General features: G+C 49.2%; 1 protein-coding gene across 2 annotated transcripts in view; it reads right to left on the minus strand.

The window, feature by feature from the left end:
* Window positions 1–22,514, minus strand: part of PHIP (PHIP subunit of CUL4-Ring ligase complex) — a 2,330,659-nt gene that overhangs the window by 2,189,473 nt on the left and 118,672 nt on the right. For both annotated transcript variants that reach the window (XM_086926531.1, XM_086926532.1), the window contains exons 5-6: window positions 19,622–19,772; window positions 19,315–19,413 (exon numbers count right to left, since the gene is read on the minus strand). In XM_086926531.1, the coding sequence (XP_086782657.1) occupies window positions 19,315–19,413; window positions 19,622–19,772 (250 nt within the window). The remainder of the gene's footprint in view (window positions 1–19,314; window positions 19,414–19,621; window positions 19,773–22,514) is intronic.

A 22,514-nucleotide genomic window follows, 5' to 3' on the forward strand; every position in this document is an offset into this window, starting at 1 on the left:
CACAGAAAGGAAAGAACTGACATCAGCGCCCTGAGGTGGCGCCTATATAGATACCATGCACGGCACTTCTGGCGCAGATGATGCCGGGGACGCAGGTCCGATCAACGCAATCTACTAGCGTGCAGCCTTACTGCTTGAAAATCTTCCAGATTCAGTCTGACACCTGGGGATATTCTAAGGTAAGGAATCTGCATCTACAAGTCTATCAGATTGAGACAGACAATGAAGCCAACAAATAGTGAGAAATGGATTGGCTTATGCGAGTGCATGCACTGATGCAGGGGATACCCAAGGAGTTTCTCTTTATATTCTACCTCATGTGCATTTAGCGTGATCCGAGTTGCCTTTCCTCAACCAATAATGATATAATGAAGAACATCACATGGAAATGGGTGGGGAAATTTGGATTAGGTCAGATGGGGAGCAGACCGGGGGCTGCCTAACCCCTTCTAGGTAGATCAGGGAGTTAGGCAGGTGTTTTAGCCCCTACTCAGTTCTCCCTGTATACCAATGGGGTGATTGACTAACTTAGCAAAGACGAGTGCAACACATTCAAATGGAGGGGGGAGGTGGGTTACGTCTCGTCTCTTGGACGACAACACTATATTGATTTTAAAGTCTCGCCAGGGGTTGCAATTGCGGTTAGTTCTTTTTTCTTCTTTCTGAGGCTTTCTGTGCCACTCGCGGCTTTGAGCTCAATTTTGGTAAAACCAAATGTATGTTTCCCTTAAAAATAGGGCAATCCGTTGTCATAGGCAAATACTGGTGGGTAAGACATGTAATGACCAGGTGTCTGTTTTTGACTACCTAGGTATTCAATCAATCAATCAGTGGTTTATACAGCACGCTACTCACCCGTGAGGGTCTCAAGGCACTAGGAGATGGGGAGTTAGCAGCTCTGGGTCCGTCGAAGAGCCAAGTCTTGAGGTCCTTCCTGAACGTGTGGAGGGTTGGGGAGCATCTAAAGTTGACCTGGAGCTCGTTCAGGATTTGGCTGAGGTGTAGGAGAAAGCTCTCCCTCCAGTTATGCTTCTGCGGGGACCTCTGCCAGGGCGAGGTCAACGGAGCGGAGATTCCTCTTGGGTACGTGGAAACCGACTCGATCGTTGAGGTATTGGAGTCCGATGTTGAGTGATTTGTATGTGTGGGTGAGAAGTTTGAAGGTGATACTCTTCTCGCTGGGGAGCCAGTGGAGGCTTCAAAGAGGTTGAGTCATAATTTCGTGGTGTGGTGTCCCTAGGATGAGCCTGACTGCGGCGTTCTGGATGGTTTGGAGTTAGTGTAGAAGAGTTTTGTTGATTCCGGCATAAAGGGCGTTGCCGTAGTCTAGTCTGCTAATTATGAGTGCGTGGGTGACAGTCTTTCTGTGGTCGGGTGGGATCCATTTGAAGGTCTAGCGGAGGATGCAGAGGCAGTTGAAGCTGGTGGACGAGACGGCGTTGATCTGGCGGTTCATGGAGAGGGAGGAGTCTAGGATTATGCAGAGGTTCCGGGTGCGGTCCGTCGGGGTGGGTGGGCTCCCGAGGGCGGCTGGCAACCATGTGTTGTCCCAGGCGAGGTGCAGGGTCCGAGGATGAGGACTTCTGCCTTCTCGAAGCGGAGCTTTAGGCAGCTGCCCTTCATCCAGGAGGATATGTTTCTCATTCCTGGTGAAATCTGGGTTCTTGGTGAGGGAAAGGGGTGTGTTGTGTGTCGTCAGCGTAGCATACGATGCTGAGCCCGTGTTGTCTGACGATGGGGGCCATGTAGATGTTGAAGAGCGTCGGGCTTAGTGAAGATCCCTGAGGTACTCCACAGATGATAAGGAAACACAAGAGAGCTAGGACCCTTGGACCCTTTCCTCAACCAATAATGATATAATGAAGAACATCACATGGAAATGGGTGGGGAAATTTGGATTAGGTCAGATGGGGAGCAGACCGGCAGCTGACTAAACCCTTCTAGGTAGATCAGGGAATTAGGCAGGTGTTTTAGCCCCAACTCTGTTCTCCCTGTACACCAATGGGGTGATTGACTAACTTAGCAAAGACGAGTGCAATAAATTCAAATTGAGGGGGGAGGTGGGTAACGTCTCGTCTCTTGGACAACAACACTATATTGATTTTAAAGTCTCGCCAGGGGTTGCAATTGCGGTTAGTTCTTTTTTCTTCTTTCTGAGTCTTTCTGTGCCACTCGCGGCTTAGAGCTCAATTTTGGTAAAACCAAATGCATGTCCCAAGCAATGATGCAAAACCAATAAAGACAGCCGTACTCCGGAGCAGCCTGCTCCGGAGTACGATACTTAGGATAATAGCGGGGGGATGTCCACAACGCAAAAGTTGGTGATTTAACGCTACCCCTAGTACCCAGGAGCAGATATACAAGCCAAAATACCTTTTGAACTATCGGTATGAGAGGACCCATAATACGGTTAGTCCTTTTTATAAGATTTTCTTTGCATTTAGTGTCCCTCAGATCGAACACTTGAAAATGCAACACATGTGGTGATTTTTTTGCCACTCCCTATTCACTTCACTCACTGAGAGGTCCTGAAGAAAGCCCCGCCTATCTATTTTTGAGGGCTGAAACATGTTGACCATCACTGGATAATATTTATACAGTTACACATAGTACTGTTCTATCCACACTCATTTTAACCTTACCCTGGATTACCACAAACAAATCCAATAGGTAGAATCCAGAGGTAATTATAACTTTTCACTTTAACACCTCATCACACCAATAACCTGCTCCACTGTATCCAGATGTCGCAGCACAGCTGAGTAGCATTCAGCTACTCAGCTGGGATCCTATGATGAAGCATGACACCTACCAGGTTGGTGTGTGAGGGTTTTATTGAAAAACTTTAGAAGTGCCAGACATTTCCGGCTCTGTTCACTCCACAGATGCCAGTGGGGTAGGAGAGGAAGGGGGGGTTGGGGTAAGTCTGATCCTCTGGGTTCTGCCAGAGAGGAAGGATTGGATCCAGTGGAGGGCAATTCCCTGTGTTCCTGCGTAGTGGAGTCTGGCGGCTAGCGTGCGATGTGAGACTGTGTCGAAGGCTGTGGAGAGGTCTGGGAGGATGAGGGCTGCAGTGTGTCCTTGGTCTAGCAGCATGTGGATGTAGTCGGTAGCGGCGAGGAGGACGGTCTCGGTGCTATGGAAGCCAGACTGGGATGAGTCTAGGATGGAGTTTTCTTCGATGACCAGTTGGAAGACGTCCTGTTCATGTGCCAGACCTTTATTTAAAAAAAATTTACCAGCACACGGATGATGAGTGAACATATAGAGATCCAGTAGAAATTTCATCACACATTAAGATGCGATCATTTTTCGAGCACAGTCGTCTGGCACGAGCAGGCGATGAACATCTTCCTTAGCACTTGACCCAATCCATTTGATCGTTAATTGCAAGGATATAATGAGGAGCTTCCCAAATTTTTTTTCTCCACGTATACGTTGTCTGGAAGCAACATACATGAGATACTGCGTGAAATATAATTTTAAAATACCCATAGAGTAAAGCCAGCAGAATTGGATTCTATCACAGTAACCGTTATTGTGAAAGAAATACAGACTTTCTGAAGAAGGCTCACGCCGAAACGCGTTGAATGGGAATGTGTTTCTGTATTCTATGAATTGTTTGATTTAATTCTTGTATATTACTTTTGTATTATCTGTCCACATAATCCACATTGCATGAATAGTCACCCTTTCTATATGTGTCAAAAATAACAGATAAAAAAGATGAAATAATAATTGAATACTATATTATAATAAAACAGAATATATCAGGAATACATATAGTGTCAATCTATTTATTAGTACGTCTTTATTTGTTCTTGTGAAATGAGCACAAAACCCAGTGCTATTTGTTCTCCTTTTCTAAAGTATAGTTTCCTTGCTAGGGCTTATCTCGTAAGGCAGGGGGCCCTTTCTATCAAATATAGTTTTCTTCGATGAAGGCAGTCAGCTGGGCATTCACGAGTCTTTCGGTTACTTTGGCTGCGAAGGGGAGGAGAGCGATGGGCCAGTAGTTATTCAGGTCAGTTGGGTCGGCCGTTGGTTTCTTGAGGATGGGTTTTACCTCTGCACACTTCCAGTCATCTGGGCAGATGCCGGATAAGAGGGAGGAGTTGATGGTTTGTTCTTGTTTGGGTGTGATGACTGCGGCGGCCCTGTGGAAGATGTGAGGGGGCAGGGGTCTGTTGAGGCTCCCAAGTGTGTCTTCATGGTGGAGGAGATGAGATCGATGGACACGGGTGTCCAGGAGGCGAGGATCAGTTTCTCGGCGGTGGTGGGTGATGTGGTGCTTTTTTCTGCTTTCTCGCTGAAGTTGTTGTAAAGGGTCTTGATCTTCCGGTGGATGCAGGAGCTGAGTTTGTCGCAGAGTTCCTAGGGTGGTGTGATCTCAGTGGCTTCGCAGGTGGGTTTGCGAACTGCTGAATGACGTTGAACAGTTCTTTGACATTGGATGCGTTGGTCTTGACTTTGTCTCCGATGAAGGTCCTTTTGGTGTCCCTTATACGCTGGCCGTAGTCCTTCAGGGCGCTCTTGTGGTTGTACTGTGCTTCCGTGGTCTTCTGGCTCCTCCAGGTTTTCTCCAGGCGTCTGCAGGCACGTCTGCCTTCTTGCAGTTCGGTGGTGAACTAGGCGGCCCGCAGAGGGCATTGTATAACAGTGCGGCAGAGAGGTGCCAGCTTGTCGGCGCAGCAGGAGACCTAGCAGTGGAATTCCCTGGCTGCGAAGTTAGTGTTGGTTGTGTCCTTTGGGCGGGGGGGGGGATCTTGGAGGAGGGCAGAGTTCAGGTGCTCCTCGGTGACCTTACTCCAGTTCCGTCGCGGCGGGTGTGGGGCAAAGTGAAATGGACACAGTGGTGGTCAGTCCAGAGGGGCAGGGTTGTGTGGCTGAAACGGATGTTTGATCCTTCCACGAAGATAGGGTCGAGGGTGTGGCCTGCTCTGTGGGTGGGAGTACTAACTGGTTGTTTCAGTCCTAGGATGGCAAGGTTCTCGAGGAGTGTGGTGGAGTTGGGGTCCTGGCCGTTTGGGGTGGAAGTTCAGGTCCCCGAGCAGGATGTAGTCCGTGGAGGTGATGGAGTGGGGTGAGGTGAGGTGAGGCGAGCTCAGCGATGGTGGTTGCGGGCTGGGTGCGGGGTCCTGGAGTTCTGTAGTTGAGGGTGCTGCATAGCGTGCTCCTGGGGCTGATCTAGAAGTGGAAGTGGAGGTGTTCCATGTATGAGTGGGGGCTACTCGTGCTGGATGCGGAGAGTCGGAGGGGGGTCTTGTGCGCAATGCCGATTCCTTCTGGTGGTGTGGGTGGTCCTTTCTCTGGAATTTGTAGCGGTCAGGGATTGCTGTGGCGATGTCTGGGCCGGAGGTGGCGTTGGTCCAGGTTTCCGTGAAGAATACGTCGGGCAACAGGCTGTCGATCAGGTCCCAAATCTCTATGGCATGTCGGTGTAGGGAGCGCACGTTGAGAAGGATGCAAGTCAGGGTTTCAGTGGGTTATTCTGTTGGTGGTCCTTTGGTGGCTGCGTGCGTCTTGTCGACAGTAAATGATCTTCAGCAGGGTCTGCGTAAGATTCCCGCCCAACACGACCCATGGACAGTTCTCGTGCAGCTGGCGTGGCCTCCGGGGTCGTGAGCGTGGAGGGTGGCTGAGTCGTATTGGTGGGGACCAGGAGGACCAGAGTCCTTGGCGCTGGCCGGGTCGCGGACGGGCTTGATTTAGGCACGTTCGGTCGCCATTATGTAGGGGAGGGGGGCGGGAGAAGAGGTGGAGGCATGAGTGGGGCTGGGTCAGGGGGCGGGGCGTGTGAAGAATGCAGGATACGGCGGAAAGCGGGAAGCGCTAAGGCGCTTGTTAGAACCGGCTGTCTCTTGTTGGCAGAGGTATGCACTTCTGACAAATAGGGACACACCTTTTCTAGTCAGGGCAAGGGGATCACACCCTTTGATAACCCCTGCTCACCCCCTTGGTAGCTTGGCAGAGCAGACAGGCTTATCTCAGAGGCTGTGTGTTAAGCATTTATGACCACATACAGTAATAAAGTGAATACACTACAAATGGACACGACACAGTAGTATTATAAAAATAAGGATTTTTATATAAGGCTTAGCACAAGACCAAATAACGACAAAAATATACCACAATCTTAATAAATACTCTTGGAAGGAAAAATAATAGTTCAAGTGTAGTTTCTTCTTAGCAAAAAGTCTTTTAGTATCAAAAGCAACTCTTCTTCTTTAAAACACAGTTCTTGGCAACAATGTAACCCACACTGGAGTCACACGACGTTGAGGCAAAGTTAATCCAAAGGTTCGGCGTCGACCGCGAGGAGCGCTACGTCGAGCCCGGAGTCACACGGACCCCCACAACACAGTACCTTGGAAAAGCGAAGCACATGTATCAGCGGCGTCGAGATGTCCGGCGTCGCGTCTCCGGCGTCGATCCGGCCTCGGAGTCTGGGCGACCTGCAGCGGCGTCGACGATGTCAGGCAGGAGCAGCACTCACGAGGAGAAGCAGGATACGGCGTCGTCGTCGATGTCGATGTCGATGATGAAGTTGCAAGAGTGAGCAGAGCTCACGGCGTCGAGAGGGCACGAAGTCGATGCGATCAGCAGCGGTGCAGACAAGAGGTCACTTGGAGCTGGAGCCGAACTCGCTACTCACTGGCGTTGCTGCTGGCGCCGATCGGGCCTGGCGGCCGGCGTCGAGGAAGCTGGAGCCGTTACTCACGATGTCGAGCTGGATTCGGCGGCGTCCGTCGGCGTGAAGGTTGCTGGTTTCTTTCAGAGGTGCTGGACTTCCAGGTTCCAGCAATAAGCACTTTTAGCAGATGAAGTCCATTAGCCCTGGGACTTCAACAGGAGGCTGGCACTCTTCCAGCCCTTGGAGATTTTCTTAGTAAAGCTTGAGAGTACACACACAGTTCCTCTCTCCTGGTTCCTTGGCAAAAATAAAGAAGCAACTGCAGGATTCCCCCAACAAACAGCACACTGGCAGAAGGGGTAGGCAAGTCCTTGGATCAGCAGGCTTCTTGTCCTTGGTTCAGGTTTCCTTGCCAGAAGTGATCTAAAGTCTTGGTTCAGGGGTCCTTCTCTTATACCCCTTTTTGGCTTTGATCCCTTTGTCCATGCAGGGGAATTACCCAACATCCTGGGTCTGTTGTGGGTGTAGCCAGGCAGAGGCACCTGGCCTATTCACTGTGAAGGGCTGGGTCCTCAGACGCCCAGCAGGAGGTGGAGCCAGCATTGTCACTGGCAGGAGCAGAGCTATCGGCCTCCTGGTAGGAGGTGGGGCCAGGATCGTCCCTGGCAGGCACAGAGCCATCAGTCACCTGGCAGGAGGTGGAGCCAGCATTGTATCAGGCAGGGCAGACTATCAGGAACTACTCTCCCCCTACTCTCAATGCAAATGTCCCACTCATCCCACACGGACTCACTCAGACCTCTGGAGCCACCCAGCTCCTGTCATACACACACCAAACCAGCAGAAACCAGAAATAGTTAGACAAGGAAATAGCCACTTTCTAAAAGTGCTATTTTCAAACCCAGAGTCCAAAAACCATCCACACAAATGGATGCGTGATTAAACGCCGAGTTCAGGGATACCAAACTCGACATTGCACCATGCTCCCCGAGCCAGCTAGGATCATAGCATTAATAATCCTGGCAGCCCATTCTAACTAATGGAGAGCAGGTTACCTTACAATAGTGAAAAACGAATATGGCTGTAATTCACTATTAGGACATGCCAACTTGGTCAGGCTTGTCCTACCTCATGCTTACAATGCACCCTGCCCTCAGGCCTACCATAGGGGTGACTAATATGAAGTTAAGGGAAGTTTGGGGACTGGCAAGTAGGTGTACTTGCGCAGTCAGCGTGACAGTACCAGACTGCACGTAGGTCTGGCAATGGCAGACCTGTAGACATACTTTTACTAGGCCGCTCTTGTGGGTGGCACAACATGTGCTGCAAGCCCACGAGCAGCATTTGTATTTACAAGCCCTGGCATTCCTGGTGCACTAGACTAGGGACTGACAGTAAACCAAATAAGCCAAACATGGAATTCAATCAATACAGCAATTTTACATAGGGAGCACTTGCACTGTGGCACTGATCAGCAGTGGCACAGTGCCCAAAGCATTATACCAGCAAAAACATCGTAAACAGAGGAGGCAAACAGAAAAAAAATGGAGGAGAGACTCAAGCCAATGATATCAGGTCTAACAGCGCTCAATAACAGTAATGCCACAGAATTACAAAATTACACAGAATTACAAAGCTCAAAAGAAACACAAAAAACCTGAGGCAGAGTCGGGCGCGAGGCTCGAACTCTGCTCCTGACGGACTGCGGGCGTGAGATCAGGGCGGAGCTGGCGGGGAGAGTGCTGCCTGGACCGGAGATCAAGGCTTTACACATGCTCCCCCGCAGCAGTTGCCATTATGTAGGGGAGGGGGCAGGAGTAGAGGTGGCGCGGGGTGGAGGCGGGAGTGGGGCTGGGGCGGGGCATGTGGAGAGTGCAGGACACGGCAGTATTAGAATGACACCCGATCTGTGTTGAGCTACCCAGTTGGAAGAGGATAAATTTGTGCTCACCCAGCAGACCGCAAACATAGCAAAGATTCTGCGTGAAACCATCTTCCAAAGTGTCGCTCCCGCCCTTGAGATCTACAAGGCCTCTGGTTCCATTTTGTATGGTGTCGAATTATGTGGCTCCTCTAACCCTAATGGTCTTGCTATGGTGAAAGACAGGTTTTTAAGGGCTTTACTATCAGTTTCCAGGAGTACTCCGCTTACACCCATATATTTGGAACTTGCTCAGCATAAGATTTCACATAAAATCGAAAGCAGATTACTAACTTTTTGGTATCGGTTGAGGATTACTACAGAATTGGAACCCTATCCAGTTCCGCACCATCAAATTGCTCTTACAGAAGTTGGGTCTCAACATTTATTCGTTCTCCCAGACAAAAAATATTATATCCAATTAATGACATAGGACGCCGAGAATAAGCTATCAAATGGACAAAGAATATTGTATCCAATTAAAGCATTACAAACATTCTCGGAAAACATAGTTTTTAAAAACCCCAAACAATATTTACAGTTTCAGTTAGAGCACAGTGCAAGGCGCTGTATCCTTATTTTGGGATTGGGAATTCTCCCTTTAAAAACATATACAGCTAGATGGGATGCCACAATCAATTCTTTTGACAAATGTGACTTCTGCAATGGCGGTCCACAAGATTTGTAAAATGTATTGCTAATTTGTCCTAACCAGATACTGGTAGAGGCTCGGCGTTCAAAGCCAATCCGATTAAGATATAATGCTATTTTAGATGAGGGGGGCGGAGCTTGCCAGTTCCGATGGTGGACGCTTGAGAGCAGAGCTCAGCGCCATCACCCGAATAATCCTGCTAATATCCTGGTTTGACGGAGCCCAAGAACTTTTGCAGAAGGAGCACGACCCCCGGAGACTGCCGACACCAACGTAGGTGATCGCGGCAAAGCCCAGCCTGCCCGGGACGGAGTAGCGGGCAGACCAACATCTCGGCGAACTAGGCCTCAAAGCCTCAAGCTTGCCCTGCAAGCTGTCCGGCGTCCGTCACCTGACGTGCGGCTGGAGTCGCAACATCTGACTCTGAAGCACCGGACCACTGCGAATGCCCCGAGATCCTGAGCTGACAGTGCCCAAGAGACAACGGGGGAAGAGCACGACCCCCGGAGGCCGCTGACACCAGCGGAGGAGGTCACAGAAAGGCCCTGACTGCCCGGGACGAAGTGGGGCGCAAACGGCCATATCGGCGAACTAGATAGCAAAGCCACGGGCTTGCCCTGCGCGCTGCCCAGAGTGTGCCACCCGACGTGCGGCTGGAGCCGCGGCATCCGACTCGGAGGCACCGGATCACTGCTAATGCCCCGAGGGAGTAACTAAGTCCTCGGTGTGGACGGCACTCCCTGTAAACGGCAGGGAATTCTTGTGCTGGCCTGGGCCCACACATCCTCCACCCGGCATCCAAGCACGGCCGGGAGAGGCCCTCTACTTGCGGGCAACAGAAGATCACAGCATTCGCCGGGGAACACGCGCCTACAGCCAGTAATACCAGCGCATAAGACTACCCGGGGAAGCTTGGTGAGACCTGGCTTTACCTGTTATCTGCCCCCCCCCCTCCCCCTCCTGGCTCTACTATCGCATCAGAGGTGTGCATTGAGGAGGCCCTGGCCCTAGATCGCATTGTACGCGCTCTGGTGAGCGCTGCGGGGTACCTCGTGGAGGGGGAGAGCCTGACGTCCCCGGACACCTAACATGGCCCCACCTGATTAAAGCAAAGACAATTGGAGAACTCTCAGGGGAGACCACTGCTGACTGCCCCTACTCCCCTCTTTTGACCGCGGAGCGGAGGGACTGCTCCTAGCAGCTGGAGTGGGAACCCTGCTGGGTAGCCGGATACGACTCAATGCCTCTCACCCCTATTTGGCCTGTGTGACCCCGTTTGAAGATGGAGGGTGGCCCCTGCTAGGCCCGGTGGAGAGACCAGGCAGAAAGCTGGGGGCGGGAACACTGCGCAGAGTCTAGCTCCTGGCGGCGAATTGAGTGGAACTGTACCTCGCGGCCTTCCCCGACAACATGGGTAAAGGAGACAAGACTCAAACCAAGCTCCCTTTTGAACAGCGCCGAGCGAAGGCCCCAGATTCACAGGCGCCTGAGCCTGCGCAGCAGATCAGGGGCCCGGAGGGCTCGATCTACTCTGACATCAAGGAGCTGCTGGTTACTATGGAGAAAGGCTTACAGGACAGTATGGCGTCGATAGGGACAAAGATTGATGCCCTCACTTATCGCATGGACCGGATGTCAGAAAGAGTGGACAAGCACGCGACGCGATTGGACATGTCGGAGAGACGCCTATCCGAGGTTGAGGAGGCCCAGATGGAACTGGACAAAGATCGAAAACAAATTGGCAAGCTCCTCCGGGTAATTCAGGACAGGTCAGAAGATTTGGAAGCCCGCTCTAGGCGCTCTAATATACGTATCACAGGAGTTTCGGAGACGACGCACACCGGGAAAATGGAGCTATTTGTAGAGAAACTGCTGACCACTCTACTAGGAGATGATGTCTTCTCGCCCATGTTCATAGTTGAGAGGGCGCATCGTACGCTGGGTCCTTGCCCGCGGGCTCCCCAGAGGCCAATTATCGCAAAACTTCTAAACTACAGAGACACTGCGCTGCGGGTAGCCAGAGAGAAGGGAAAGCTACAGTTCGAAGGTGCAGCCATCTCCTTATACCCAGACTTCACAGCGAAGGTGCAGGAGGAACGTCGGCACTTCGGTCCATATAAACAACAACCCTGAGACCTTGGGTTGGATTATGCTATGCTGTATCCGGCGAAACTAAGAATTAACCGACAGGGTCATTCTCACTTCTTCACCTACCCAAAAGACCTCCAAAAGGCCCTAATGGCGTGGACTAAGGAGCAAAGAAGTAGCCCCAGAAGCCAGACGGGTGAACAGGAAAACACCAGATGCTTGGATGAGCAAGACTAGGATTACTGTCCCATTTTTGTAGCCTCGCCATTGGACGTGCTGTGGCGAGGCCTGAGTTTGGACTGGGTGTTAGGCTCCGACTGGCCAAGTTCTCAGCCTGCCGGACGGTAGGGAGCGGAGCAGACTCAAGGCGCCTGTGAGTGTTAGGACGTCCCGGGACCTGGTGAGACCTTTCCATGTTATCTTCTCCTATTTGCATACTGATGACTGAACTTAGTAGGCATTGTGAGGCCTCACGTTTCATTTTGTACATTGTTGGCACGAGACGTGCCCGATCGAGAGTTGGGGAGGCTGAATGCACTGTTGTGAGGGGCTGCGAAAAGGTACGCAATGGTTCATTGATTTTAGCTCACGTTGAATGACACAAATGGGGTGATGGCGCTAGGAGCGATACGGAGATACACGTTCGCCTGCAATGGTTACCTGTACTTATTCTGGCGACCTCTGACCTTGCGCTGTATGCACCAATGGTTCCTGCGGGGACCTACATGGGTTACTTGGGAAGTTTCGGGGGGGAGGGGGGCGAGGGTGGGGGTGTATTTTCATGCTAGGCCGAGTTGAGGTTGGTCTTCTGTGGGAGGGGGGTTGAGCCTATGGGAAGAGGGATGCCTTATTGTTTTAGAATGTATGCATTGTGCTCCTCGTATCCACGTTCACGAATGGCTCACTAAATGATGGCTCACGTTCACAACGCACACAGCTCCACAGATTGGCATACTAGTCTGGTTCTCTTCTGGAGACTTTGCGCCACCCACACTATGCGCGTCACGTCATGATGTCTAACACATCGGGAGCGCAGGAACATGCACAGCCAGCCACTGTACGCGCCCTCACATGGAATGTCAGGGGATTGAACGAGTTAAGGAAAGTGCTGGGCTATTTAAAAAGACATAATATAGACATAGGGTTGCTACAGGAAACCCACTTGCCACTCACTAGCAGGATGTTACGTAGCAGAGGCCTGGATGTGAACATAGCAGCAGCCGGGTTTACGACCCACACCAGGGGGTTATCACATGGGTTAACCCGGGATCGAAAATCCTGTTACAGACACTGAGCACCGATCCAGAGGGCAGATACGTCATAGCGTCCTGTAAGGGCATGGGGTTGGACTTGCTGGTTGTCAATGCTTACGGTCCCAATTATGACGCCCCAGAATCGTACGAACCGCTAGCCACGAAGATCAGCACATACGGCACGCCCCAAATAATCTGGGGTGGGGATTTTAACCTGACACTTAACCCAGACATGGACAGGTCCACTGGCCACCTTGCAAGCCATCGGCAGCGGCGCAGATGCTCGCAGCTAGACTTCTTGTGTTGGACATGGTTGATGTGTGGAGAAGCAGAAATTCGGGTTCGGGAGGGTACACGCATTACTCGGCCTACCATGGAGTGCACACTCGAATAGATTATTAGTTTGCCACCTCGGGGCGCACCGTAGTATTAGACACTGCAAGGTGCTACCGCGCACGCTGTCAGACCATTCCCCCATACTACTGGTAATGGAGGCCCCGGTTAGGAAAATCCCCCCTTTTACATGGCGCTTTCCACCATACTCGCTCCTGGACCCAGTTTTTCCCGGAAAACTGGCAGAGTCGATTGATCTATGGAAGACTTTCAGACGGTGTGGGAAGCGTTTAAAGTTTACATACGGGGCATTGCGAGGTCTTGACACTCCAGTGTCCAGAAGTCGATTAGACGCCGATTGACTGAGCTAGAAAGCCAGCTGCAAGCCCTTGAGGTACAGCAGCAGAACCGACTGGATGAGGCCACGGAGGAGGAAATTAAACACCTCCTAGTAGAGTACCATGACAAAGCAGACAGGGGCGTAAAACATTTGGGCAAATATGCCACTGCCCGCACATATGGCGAGGGGGAAAGGCCGGGCTCAGTACTGGCTAACATCCTTAAAGGCAGGAGAGGGAAACCACTGATCACGGAAATGAAGGATGCTGATGGACATTGTGCCACGGATGAGGCGGACATAGGTACCATCTTTAGAGATTATTACTCGGAATTATACTCCTCGAAGAGCGGGGAGCTGACAGCTGAAATTCTGGATTACCTGGAGGACATAAAGCTCCCGTTCCTCACTGACTCACAAAGGGAATTCCTCATGTACCCTATACAACATGACGAAATTAGGGAAGCCCTGGCCTCAATGCATTCGGGCAGCGCGCCCGGCATCGATGGCCTAACGGTAGACTTTTACAAAACATTTCAGGAACAACTGTTGCCGCACATTTCCACTCTGATGAACGACATTTGTATTCAGGGAGAAAATTGCAATATTCACCCCGAGTGGGCTGGGTATGCTCAGACGTGAGCCCCAGGCTCTCCACACCACTGGAGTCAAGCTATCCAGGCTGAATTAAGGCTGATAGCCAGAAAACGGTCCTTGGATGCTTGATTCCGGTCTGGGAAAGACATGGCTTGGTAGTTCGGACTGGACTGTTCCCATGAGGTACAGGGTCAGAGCTGATTTGCATATAGCCAGTGTCTAACCCAGGGTGGTGTGGAGTGCAAAAAAACGATGGATTTAGGCCCAGATCCTTGTACTGGGGTGAATGTATGACATTGTTCTACATTCTGTCCATCAACTGTGTTTTTTGCAATATTCACCCCGAGTGGGCTGGGTATGCTCAGACGTGAGCCCCAGGCTCTCCACACCACTGGAGTCAAGCTATCCAGGCTGAATGAATGATGATAGCCAGAAACCGGTCCTTGGATGCTTGATTCCGTTCTGGGAAAGACATGGCTTGGTAGTTCGGACTGGACTGTTCCCATGAGGCACAGGGTCAGAGCTGATTTACATATAGCCATTGTCTAACCCAGGGTGGTGTGGAGTGCAAAAAAACGATGGATTTAGGCCCAGATCCTTGTACTGGGGTGAATGTATGACATTGTTCTACATTCTGTCCATCAACTGTGTTTTTTGCAATATTTGTATTCAGGGAAGCATGCTCTGCTCCATGAGAGAGGCAATGATAGTCACTTTTCTTAAACTGGATAAGACATGACGAGTGCGGCTCATACAGGCCGTTGTCATTACTGAATGTAGACACTAAGTTATATGCAAAAGTACTAGCGACTAGATTAGCACTACTGGTCCCCGAATTAGTGGCCCCAGAACAGGCAGGGTTTATACCTAGCAGGAATTTGACATACAATACAAGAACGGTATTAGGCACTATCCAGCAGGTTAAGCAGGATGTGACTGCCATGGCTATATTCCTTGACTCGCTGGAATGGCCGTTTCTACTCCAGGTATTACGACGGATGGGAATCGGGGAGCCCTTCCTGCAAATGATTGGCGCTCTTTACAAAGGGCCCTCGGCTAGAGTGCGAGTTGGCAACGCGGTCTCGCAACCCCTCTACATTGGCAGGGGAACTCTCCAAGGGTGCCCCCTATCCCCATTGTTATATGCACTAGCTGCAGAGCCACTGGCCTGCGCACTGAGAGAATACCACAGCCACGAGGGAATACGATTTCCGACCTACAAAATAGTAGTGTCCATGTATGCTGATGACACGCTGCTTTATGTGCATGACCCCGCAACGAACCTTCCCCCGCTGCTGAGAGAGGTGGTTCACTTTGGTGTGCTCTCCGGCCTTAAAGTCAACTGGGCAAAATCTATTGTATTTCCTCTCACACCTGTGACTGGGCAGGTGGAAATGGAATACCCCCTTCAGTGGTCCGAAGACCGGATTAGGTATCTTGGAATACAACTCCACACTGACCCGGACCTGCTAATCAGCCAAAACTACGGGAGAGCGATAAGCAAGCTGGAAGATGATATAGCGCTCTGGAGCAAACTGCCTCTCACTTTGATGGGCCGCATAGCCATTATGAAAATGGTACTGAAGGGGGTATTCCATTTCCACCTGCCCAGTCACAGGTGTGAGAGGAAATACAATAGATTTTGCCCAGTTGACTTAAGGCCGGAGAGCACACCAAAGTGAACCACCTCTCTCAGCAGCGGGGGAAGGTTCGTTGCGGGGTCATGCACATAAAGCAGCATGTCATCAGCATACATGGACACTACTATTTTGTAGGTCGGAAATCGTATTCCCTCGTGGCTGTGGTATTCTCTCAGTGCGCAGGCCAGTGGCTCTGCAGCTAGTGCATATACCAATGGGGATAGCGGTTCCTTTTCCTCTTTAATGCCCTTCCAATAGTATCATCTAAGGCCTTTTTTCAGCGGCTTACGAGTCTAATGATTAACCCAGCGTGGGCGGGAAAGCAGCCCAGGGTCAAGTGGTCGACCCTTACTCTGCCCTACAGCATGGGAGGCCTGGCGGCCCCTGAACTTGAACTTTATTACAGAGTAGCTCAGGCGTCGCACCTGCACACTTGGGTACACGGAGACAAGATGATCACGCATGTCCGCATGGAGCGACTCTTCGCGCACCCGCAGCCGGCCACGATCTGCTTACCTTTGGATCACAGAATGGGAGTGCTGGACTCCATAACCGCTACCAACCATGCATGGCACTCACTCCTACAGCGGCAGGGAGGCGCACTGCTATATTCACCAGATATGCCACTGGAGTGGATGCTCTGGCTTCCACCTATGGGTGAGAAGGGTGTTACTAGAGAGTTGGCGAAACTAGGTCTCCATCGAGCCGGCGACCTCTTTCAGGATGGCGTGGCCAAAACCTGGGATTAAGTGCGTGGCGACTGCAGAGAGATCCCTAGGTTGTAACGCTTTCAATTCCACAGGGCGCGAAGTGCACTCTTGGAGCTGCTTGGTCCGGACATGGCAGAGCCTCCAGACGTTCTTGAATTGACATATGTCATCAAGGCTAAGGAGCCCAGGAAGCTCCTCACAAATCTGTATAGGATGGCTAGGTCGCAAAGAGAGCACCAGTTTATGAAAGCGAGACTGGCATGGCAAAAAGACCTGGAGACCACGTTAGACGATGCGATATGGTGGTACTGCTGTGAAAGTACGAAGCGGATATCTCTTAATGGACGGCACAGGTTGATCCACTTCAAGTTTCTGCAGAGGGTGTACTACACTCCGGAGAGACTCCATAGATACGGTCTGAGGCAAACGGCAGACTGCGAACGATGCCGCGCTGCTAACGCGGACTTCATGCACTTGGCATGGAACTGTCCGGGCATCCAGTCTTTCTGGTGCCACATCTTTTCGGAAATGAGCAAAATCCTGGAGGTAGACATGACCCCGGAACCGGGCTTGGCGCTCATTGGCAACTCCAAGCGGCTCCCAGTTGCAATGCGCAGACTTACGGATTTGGGGATGCTAATTGCTAGGAGAGTAGTAGCACATTGTTGGATGAGAGGACCGCTCTCAACCAGAGCTAGATGGGCGCAAGACATGTTATACTGTAGCACCCAAGCGGAGAATTATAGCGAATTGCTGCCCCTCAAGAGCAGCCCTAAACATTTTTGGGCACTGTACCAAACTTACCTCAATGGGAGGGAGCGAGAGGAAGTGGACAGTCTGGAGCCACATGATTCAGAGATGGCTTCACGAAGTTTGACAGAGGCGCAGAGTGAGGCAGGTACTGGTTAGATGGGCGGGGTGGCAACGTGGACACACTGTTTATTCTAAGGCTGGCTGGGACATTTCAATCAGGACAGACAATCTAGCTAGGACAGCTCCGATGGGGCTCAGACATTACTCAGGAGCACATTTCGAGTAAGTGTGGCTGTGAAGTTGGCCAAGGCATCATTATGGCAATTACACCTTTAGTATACACAGTGAACGCAAGGAGGGAGGGGTGGGGGGGGGGAGGGGGGGGGTAGGACCATTAATTGAGTTGGGAGTTAGTATTTGTTAAAGTTATGACGCGTACGCATTTGTCTTTTATCTAAGCCGTAGCATAGAGGGGAGGGAGGGTGGGGACGATCTGTTGGTGAAAAGAATGAAAACACGCATGACGACTGCACCCTGCTCTTTTGGCAGTGATAACTGAATTTGTTAGCTCCTTCAAGGAATACTCCGCCGGACCCCCGGGTTGTCGGCTGATGGGCTATGTCTGCATGTGTCAATTGTTTACCTGAAATATGTATAACGCGGCCGGCCCTTGAGGTTGTAGGCTTGGAGCTGTGTATCCGAAGTACGTGGCAATAAAAAAATTTAAAAATGCTATTTTAGCGCAAGATGTAATCACGGTGTGTTAGTCTCCCCCTAATGAAATTTTTTTTTTACTACTTGTTCAAGTTTTTAAAGAGTTTATTCAAGTTATTTTAAAGAAAAAGTGCTCAAATCGAATAGTTTTAACTATAGTAAGTGGTTCGTTTTTAATAACATAACTTTATATTTTCTATTTTATGTATTTGTATTTGTTGACCTTAGTTGAGGTCTGAATCAAATAAAATTATTTTTCATTTGGTTCTCCCGAGATGTGTACACTTTCCAGATATAAGATCAAAAACTTGTATTGGGGGACTGTAGCAGTAGATACTGTGATCAAGAGCATAGGCAGTCTCACAATGTATTCTACAGAATTTAAACCATGTATCCATTATGAGGAAATCATTGATAAAATTGTACCATCTTTAGCTCGTAAATTATACTTGCAGATCAGACACGGCACCCTCCTGGTCAAAGCCTTCAGTTCCAACTGGCATGGTGTAAAGGGGGAGGGCAGGGGGGGCCAGTTGTGCCAGTCATGTCAAGGGAGTATAGAATTACTGAAACACATTGGTTTTTTTTGTTGCACTCATTACAGTAGGCTTTGGGCCAAGTGGATTGTGCCTCTTTGTAAGAATCCTGGTACCAGAAGTAATTTGGCTTGCTTCAGAAGTTTGAGAACAAGTAGAAACAGAGTCCATGTATTTAGTGTGGCCAAATTTCTTATGGCTAATGAAATGATGTAGACGTGAGGTTGTTACAACTCCTTTCCGTGTATGGTTCCCATTGATGGGGACATTGGCCTGGTACTCTGAAACCCTAAACCTATTGGATCTACAGAGCTTTGATTAGTCTTTATTTCGTTGGAATGTTTTAATATTTGTCATTCATGGCAACAGCTGCTGGTCTGTTTCTATTCAGATGATTTGTATAGTTGGTTTTATTTTTGCTTCATGAACTTTGTGAACGAAAATAAAGCATTTTGTATTGCATTCATGAGCACCAAGAAATGTGACTTTTCTAGGCGCCAATCTTAGAGCACCCAACCACCAGCACTAAAAATCAGTGGTTCGGTCCACCAAACATAGGCTCTTGTAAGCAGTGGACCTGGGTGACAGAAATTCACAACAGTAGAAGCTCTAGTTGATTTGTCTTTTTGTGTATAGGAGCGATCCTTGGAGGAGGGGGGGGGGGGTGGGGGGGCTTTGGGGTTTGTAGGGGGAGAGGGACAAGAGATGGGAAAACCAGGATTTCAAATGCCTGCTCGACATATAGCACGTACAAGGAACAAGTAAACTGGAATCTCTTACTGTCCTGATAAAGCATAACATAATAAAACATTTTTTCATATATTAAGATGGAGCCTTGAAAACAACAGGACTATGTACCCACCGGAAAATTCAATTTTTGATCATTCTGGTCCTTGGTTGACTTGCAATATTTTTCGTAAGTGCTTAAGAATTTCAGTTGAGCTCTAAAAATGTAATTCATTGGGACAGCACAGAAAACTAGTGGGTGGGAACCCAGCCTCTGAGGACATCAACTCTCAAACTTATGCCACATGCATGTGGTACTGGAACTAAGAAGTAACCATTCTCAGAAATTGGCAAAGCCACTGGTTTGTGCTTAATCACTCAAGTCACAACATCAATAATCAGAGTTGAGAATTTACTTACCTATACCAGGTGGGGTTCCAAAATTCACAGGAGTCTCTGGAGGCCTACCACAATGCAATGCTGCAAGAGCAGTTCCTTTCCATACAACATTTTTGCAGCCTGTCAACATAAGATACAATAATCATCCATTTGGGTGTAGACAAGGTTGTATTTACAGGATTCCGGTATTAAATACATACAAACTATTTCCAAATTAGATCACATTTAAAGTATATTGGGAGAATCCCAAAAAGCATTGGTCATGCTGTTATTTATATAGCTGTAGCTTTTACAAATATGATGCAGAATTAATAAACAAAAGCCTTACTTTTTTTCGTCCTCAGCAAAGACTGACTTCCAGCGCCTAATAACGTCTCCACTCCAGGAACACTTGATGGAATATCCTGCTCTAGAAGTGGACCTAACCGATGGCATATTTGCAGTAGATGATCTGGTGCCAAATGGCGGTAACAGTTCACCTATGTTATAAAACAAATGGAATAGATGGTGAGAACAAAGACCAGGATAGTTACACACTATCCAAACGCTTATTTAATCCCCCCCCCCCAAGTGATACCAGGTGTCAACTTTTTTTAAACTTTGCTGTAAGGTAATTTGAAAGGAGCTTATTTGTCACAGGGTATACCTTGGACTACTTAGTAAATGAAAATAACAAGCAGAACCGTTGACTGAAATGACCCTTTGGCGGGTTAAACATAAAAATAAGGAGAAAAGTCATTCCACCAAGAGCAGACAGGAAAGCCATCATCAAATAATAAGCAAAGAACAGTCACAAAGTCGACTCTGCTTCTATATTGAATACACTAAAGCAGCAGAAACTCGGTTCTGATCTGACTTGCAAGAAAGGACACAAAAGAGACAAGAGCATGCATGCTGTGGTAACCTTCCTGGACACGCATGACTGCCACTCGTCTTGGAACAAAGAGTGTTCACCCTGCAGACTGAGGGACGACTTGAGCCAAAAGCCCCTCCAGAATCTCTTGGACTAGTGGCACTAGTCCCCTGCTCACCGGAGGAAAAAAATACATTAAACAAGCATTTGCAATGCAATAGGTCTCGCATTAGGAAAGTTTGAGCTATTGTAAATTTTTTATTTATGTTTTGTTTTTGAAAATAGCGAAATTAATAGCTTTATCATTTACAATGCCAATAGTTATAACTTTCGCTAATGTGACACCTATAGCATTTGTAATGCAATATGTGTTGTATTTACGTGACGGTTACAAGAAACCAAGCTCTCCCCGGAAGACTCAACAATAGTCAGGGCAAGATGGATAAGACAGGTAGCCTGCTCACCAGCAATAGGGAAGAAGCAAGGAGTGATCACGCTGATAAATAAAAACTCAAAGAGAACCATTGAAGAGCAGCATCACGATGAGGCAGGGAGACTACTAATAACACCTGAAAATAGGGGACGAAAACATCCTGGTAGTGAACACATACGCCCCAAATACAGATGACACTGCATTCTGGAAGGGAGTATCTAGGAGACTGAAAGTAAGCTCCCAAAACGACACAACAGTGCTGGCTGGTGATTTTAATTTAGAGCTAGACTACACCCTAGGCAGGCAATCGGAGGCCCACGCTCTCCCCCCATCCTCACACAACATTCTAAAGAACATATGCATTAGATTTAACCTGAAGGACCCACGGCGACTACAACACCTGACGCCAGAGGTTACATCTTGAACTCCAACCCGCACAACTCCTATAGTAGAATAGACTACATCCTTATCTCGGGCTCACATACCCACTTAATAGAACACTCGGAAATCGCGGCTAGAACAATCTCGGATCACTCCTGCATCAGCCTAAAACTAGCAGGGCGACACAACGAGAACCTCACCCGCAGGTGGAGGTTTAACAATGTAGTCATGGCAAATCAAGAAGACAAAATCAGAATAGAGCAAGCCATTAACATTAGAGACAACGACACGACAGGCACACCCAAGATTCTGTGGGACGCGCTTAAGGCGACAGTCAGAGGGACACTAATAGAGATCAAAGCCAAACGGAATAAGAAAGCTAAGGCACACCTAGACCAACTAGAAAAAGACATCAAAAGCCTAGAAACATCCCACATCAATGACACCAGGAATTACAACACCCTAAAAGAGTTGACAGAAAAAAAATACGAATACAACAAAATCCTGAGTGAATGGGCTGGTATGTGGATAAACAAATACAAACAGATTAACCTATGCGAGGCAAACAGAGAAGGGAAAATCCTAGCGTCATACCTGAAGCACAAACAAAGACAACATACCATCTCATCCATCACTGACTCACACAACACGCACTCTCAGCACAAAGATATCCTACGTTCTTTCAGTGAGTTCTACCAGGAGCTATACAAAAGGGACGAAACACTAGACTGGGATGGTTGCACCTAATACCTGGACAGACTAAACCTCCCCAAGATAACGAGCGCAAAAGCACTTCCACTAGGACAGGAGATAAGCGCAGCCGAAATTGAGCTGGCGATTAAATCTCTTCAAGACAAATGGCGCCGGGTCCAGATGGATACACGGCCACCTTCTACAAAAGCTTTCGAACATACCTACTCTCAACTATGAAAAAAGTCTTTAACCACTGCGAGGGTGAGGGAGTGGTGACAAAGTCCATGACAGAAGCAAACATAATAGTTATCCCCAAAGAAGGCAACGACATGCAACGGCCCCAAAACTACAGGCCCACCTCACTTATCAACATAGACTGTAAAATCCATGCCAAAATCCTAGCCGTAAGGCTCAACACGGTACTCCCTCAACTGATAAGCAACTAACAAGTAGGCTTCCTGAAGACACATATGTCTCATTATAACACAAGACTTCTGTGCCATGTTCTCGAACAGTCCGCCAAGTCCGATAAGCCGGTGATGGCAATCACGCTAGACGCAGAGAAAGCGTTTCACAGAGTGTCCTGGCACTTCCTAGAAAAGTGCATGCAGGTGTATAACCTGGGCGATAAGTATACGAGGAAGGTGATGGCACTGTATGCAAACCCAAGTGTGCAGATAGCTATCAATGGGGCAGTCTCTGACCAATTCACCCTTCAACGGGGGACAAGACAGGGGTGCCCCCTGTCCCCTGCGCTGTTCTTACTGGCGCTGGAACCCCTGATCAGACACATTGTAGCCAATAGAGATATGTTGGGAGTCCCCATCAACGAGACCACAGCCAAACTTGCAGCTTTTGCGG

This window comes from Lissotriton vulgaris, chromosome 6, assembly GCF_964263255.1.
Source record: "Lissotriton vulgaris chromosome 6, aLisVul1.2, whole genome shotgun sequence".
Taxonomy (NCBI): domain Eukaryota; kingdom Metazoa; phylum Chordata; class Amphibia; order Caudata; family Salamandridae; genus Lissotriton; species Lissotriton vulgaris.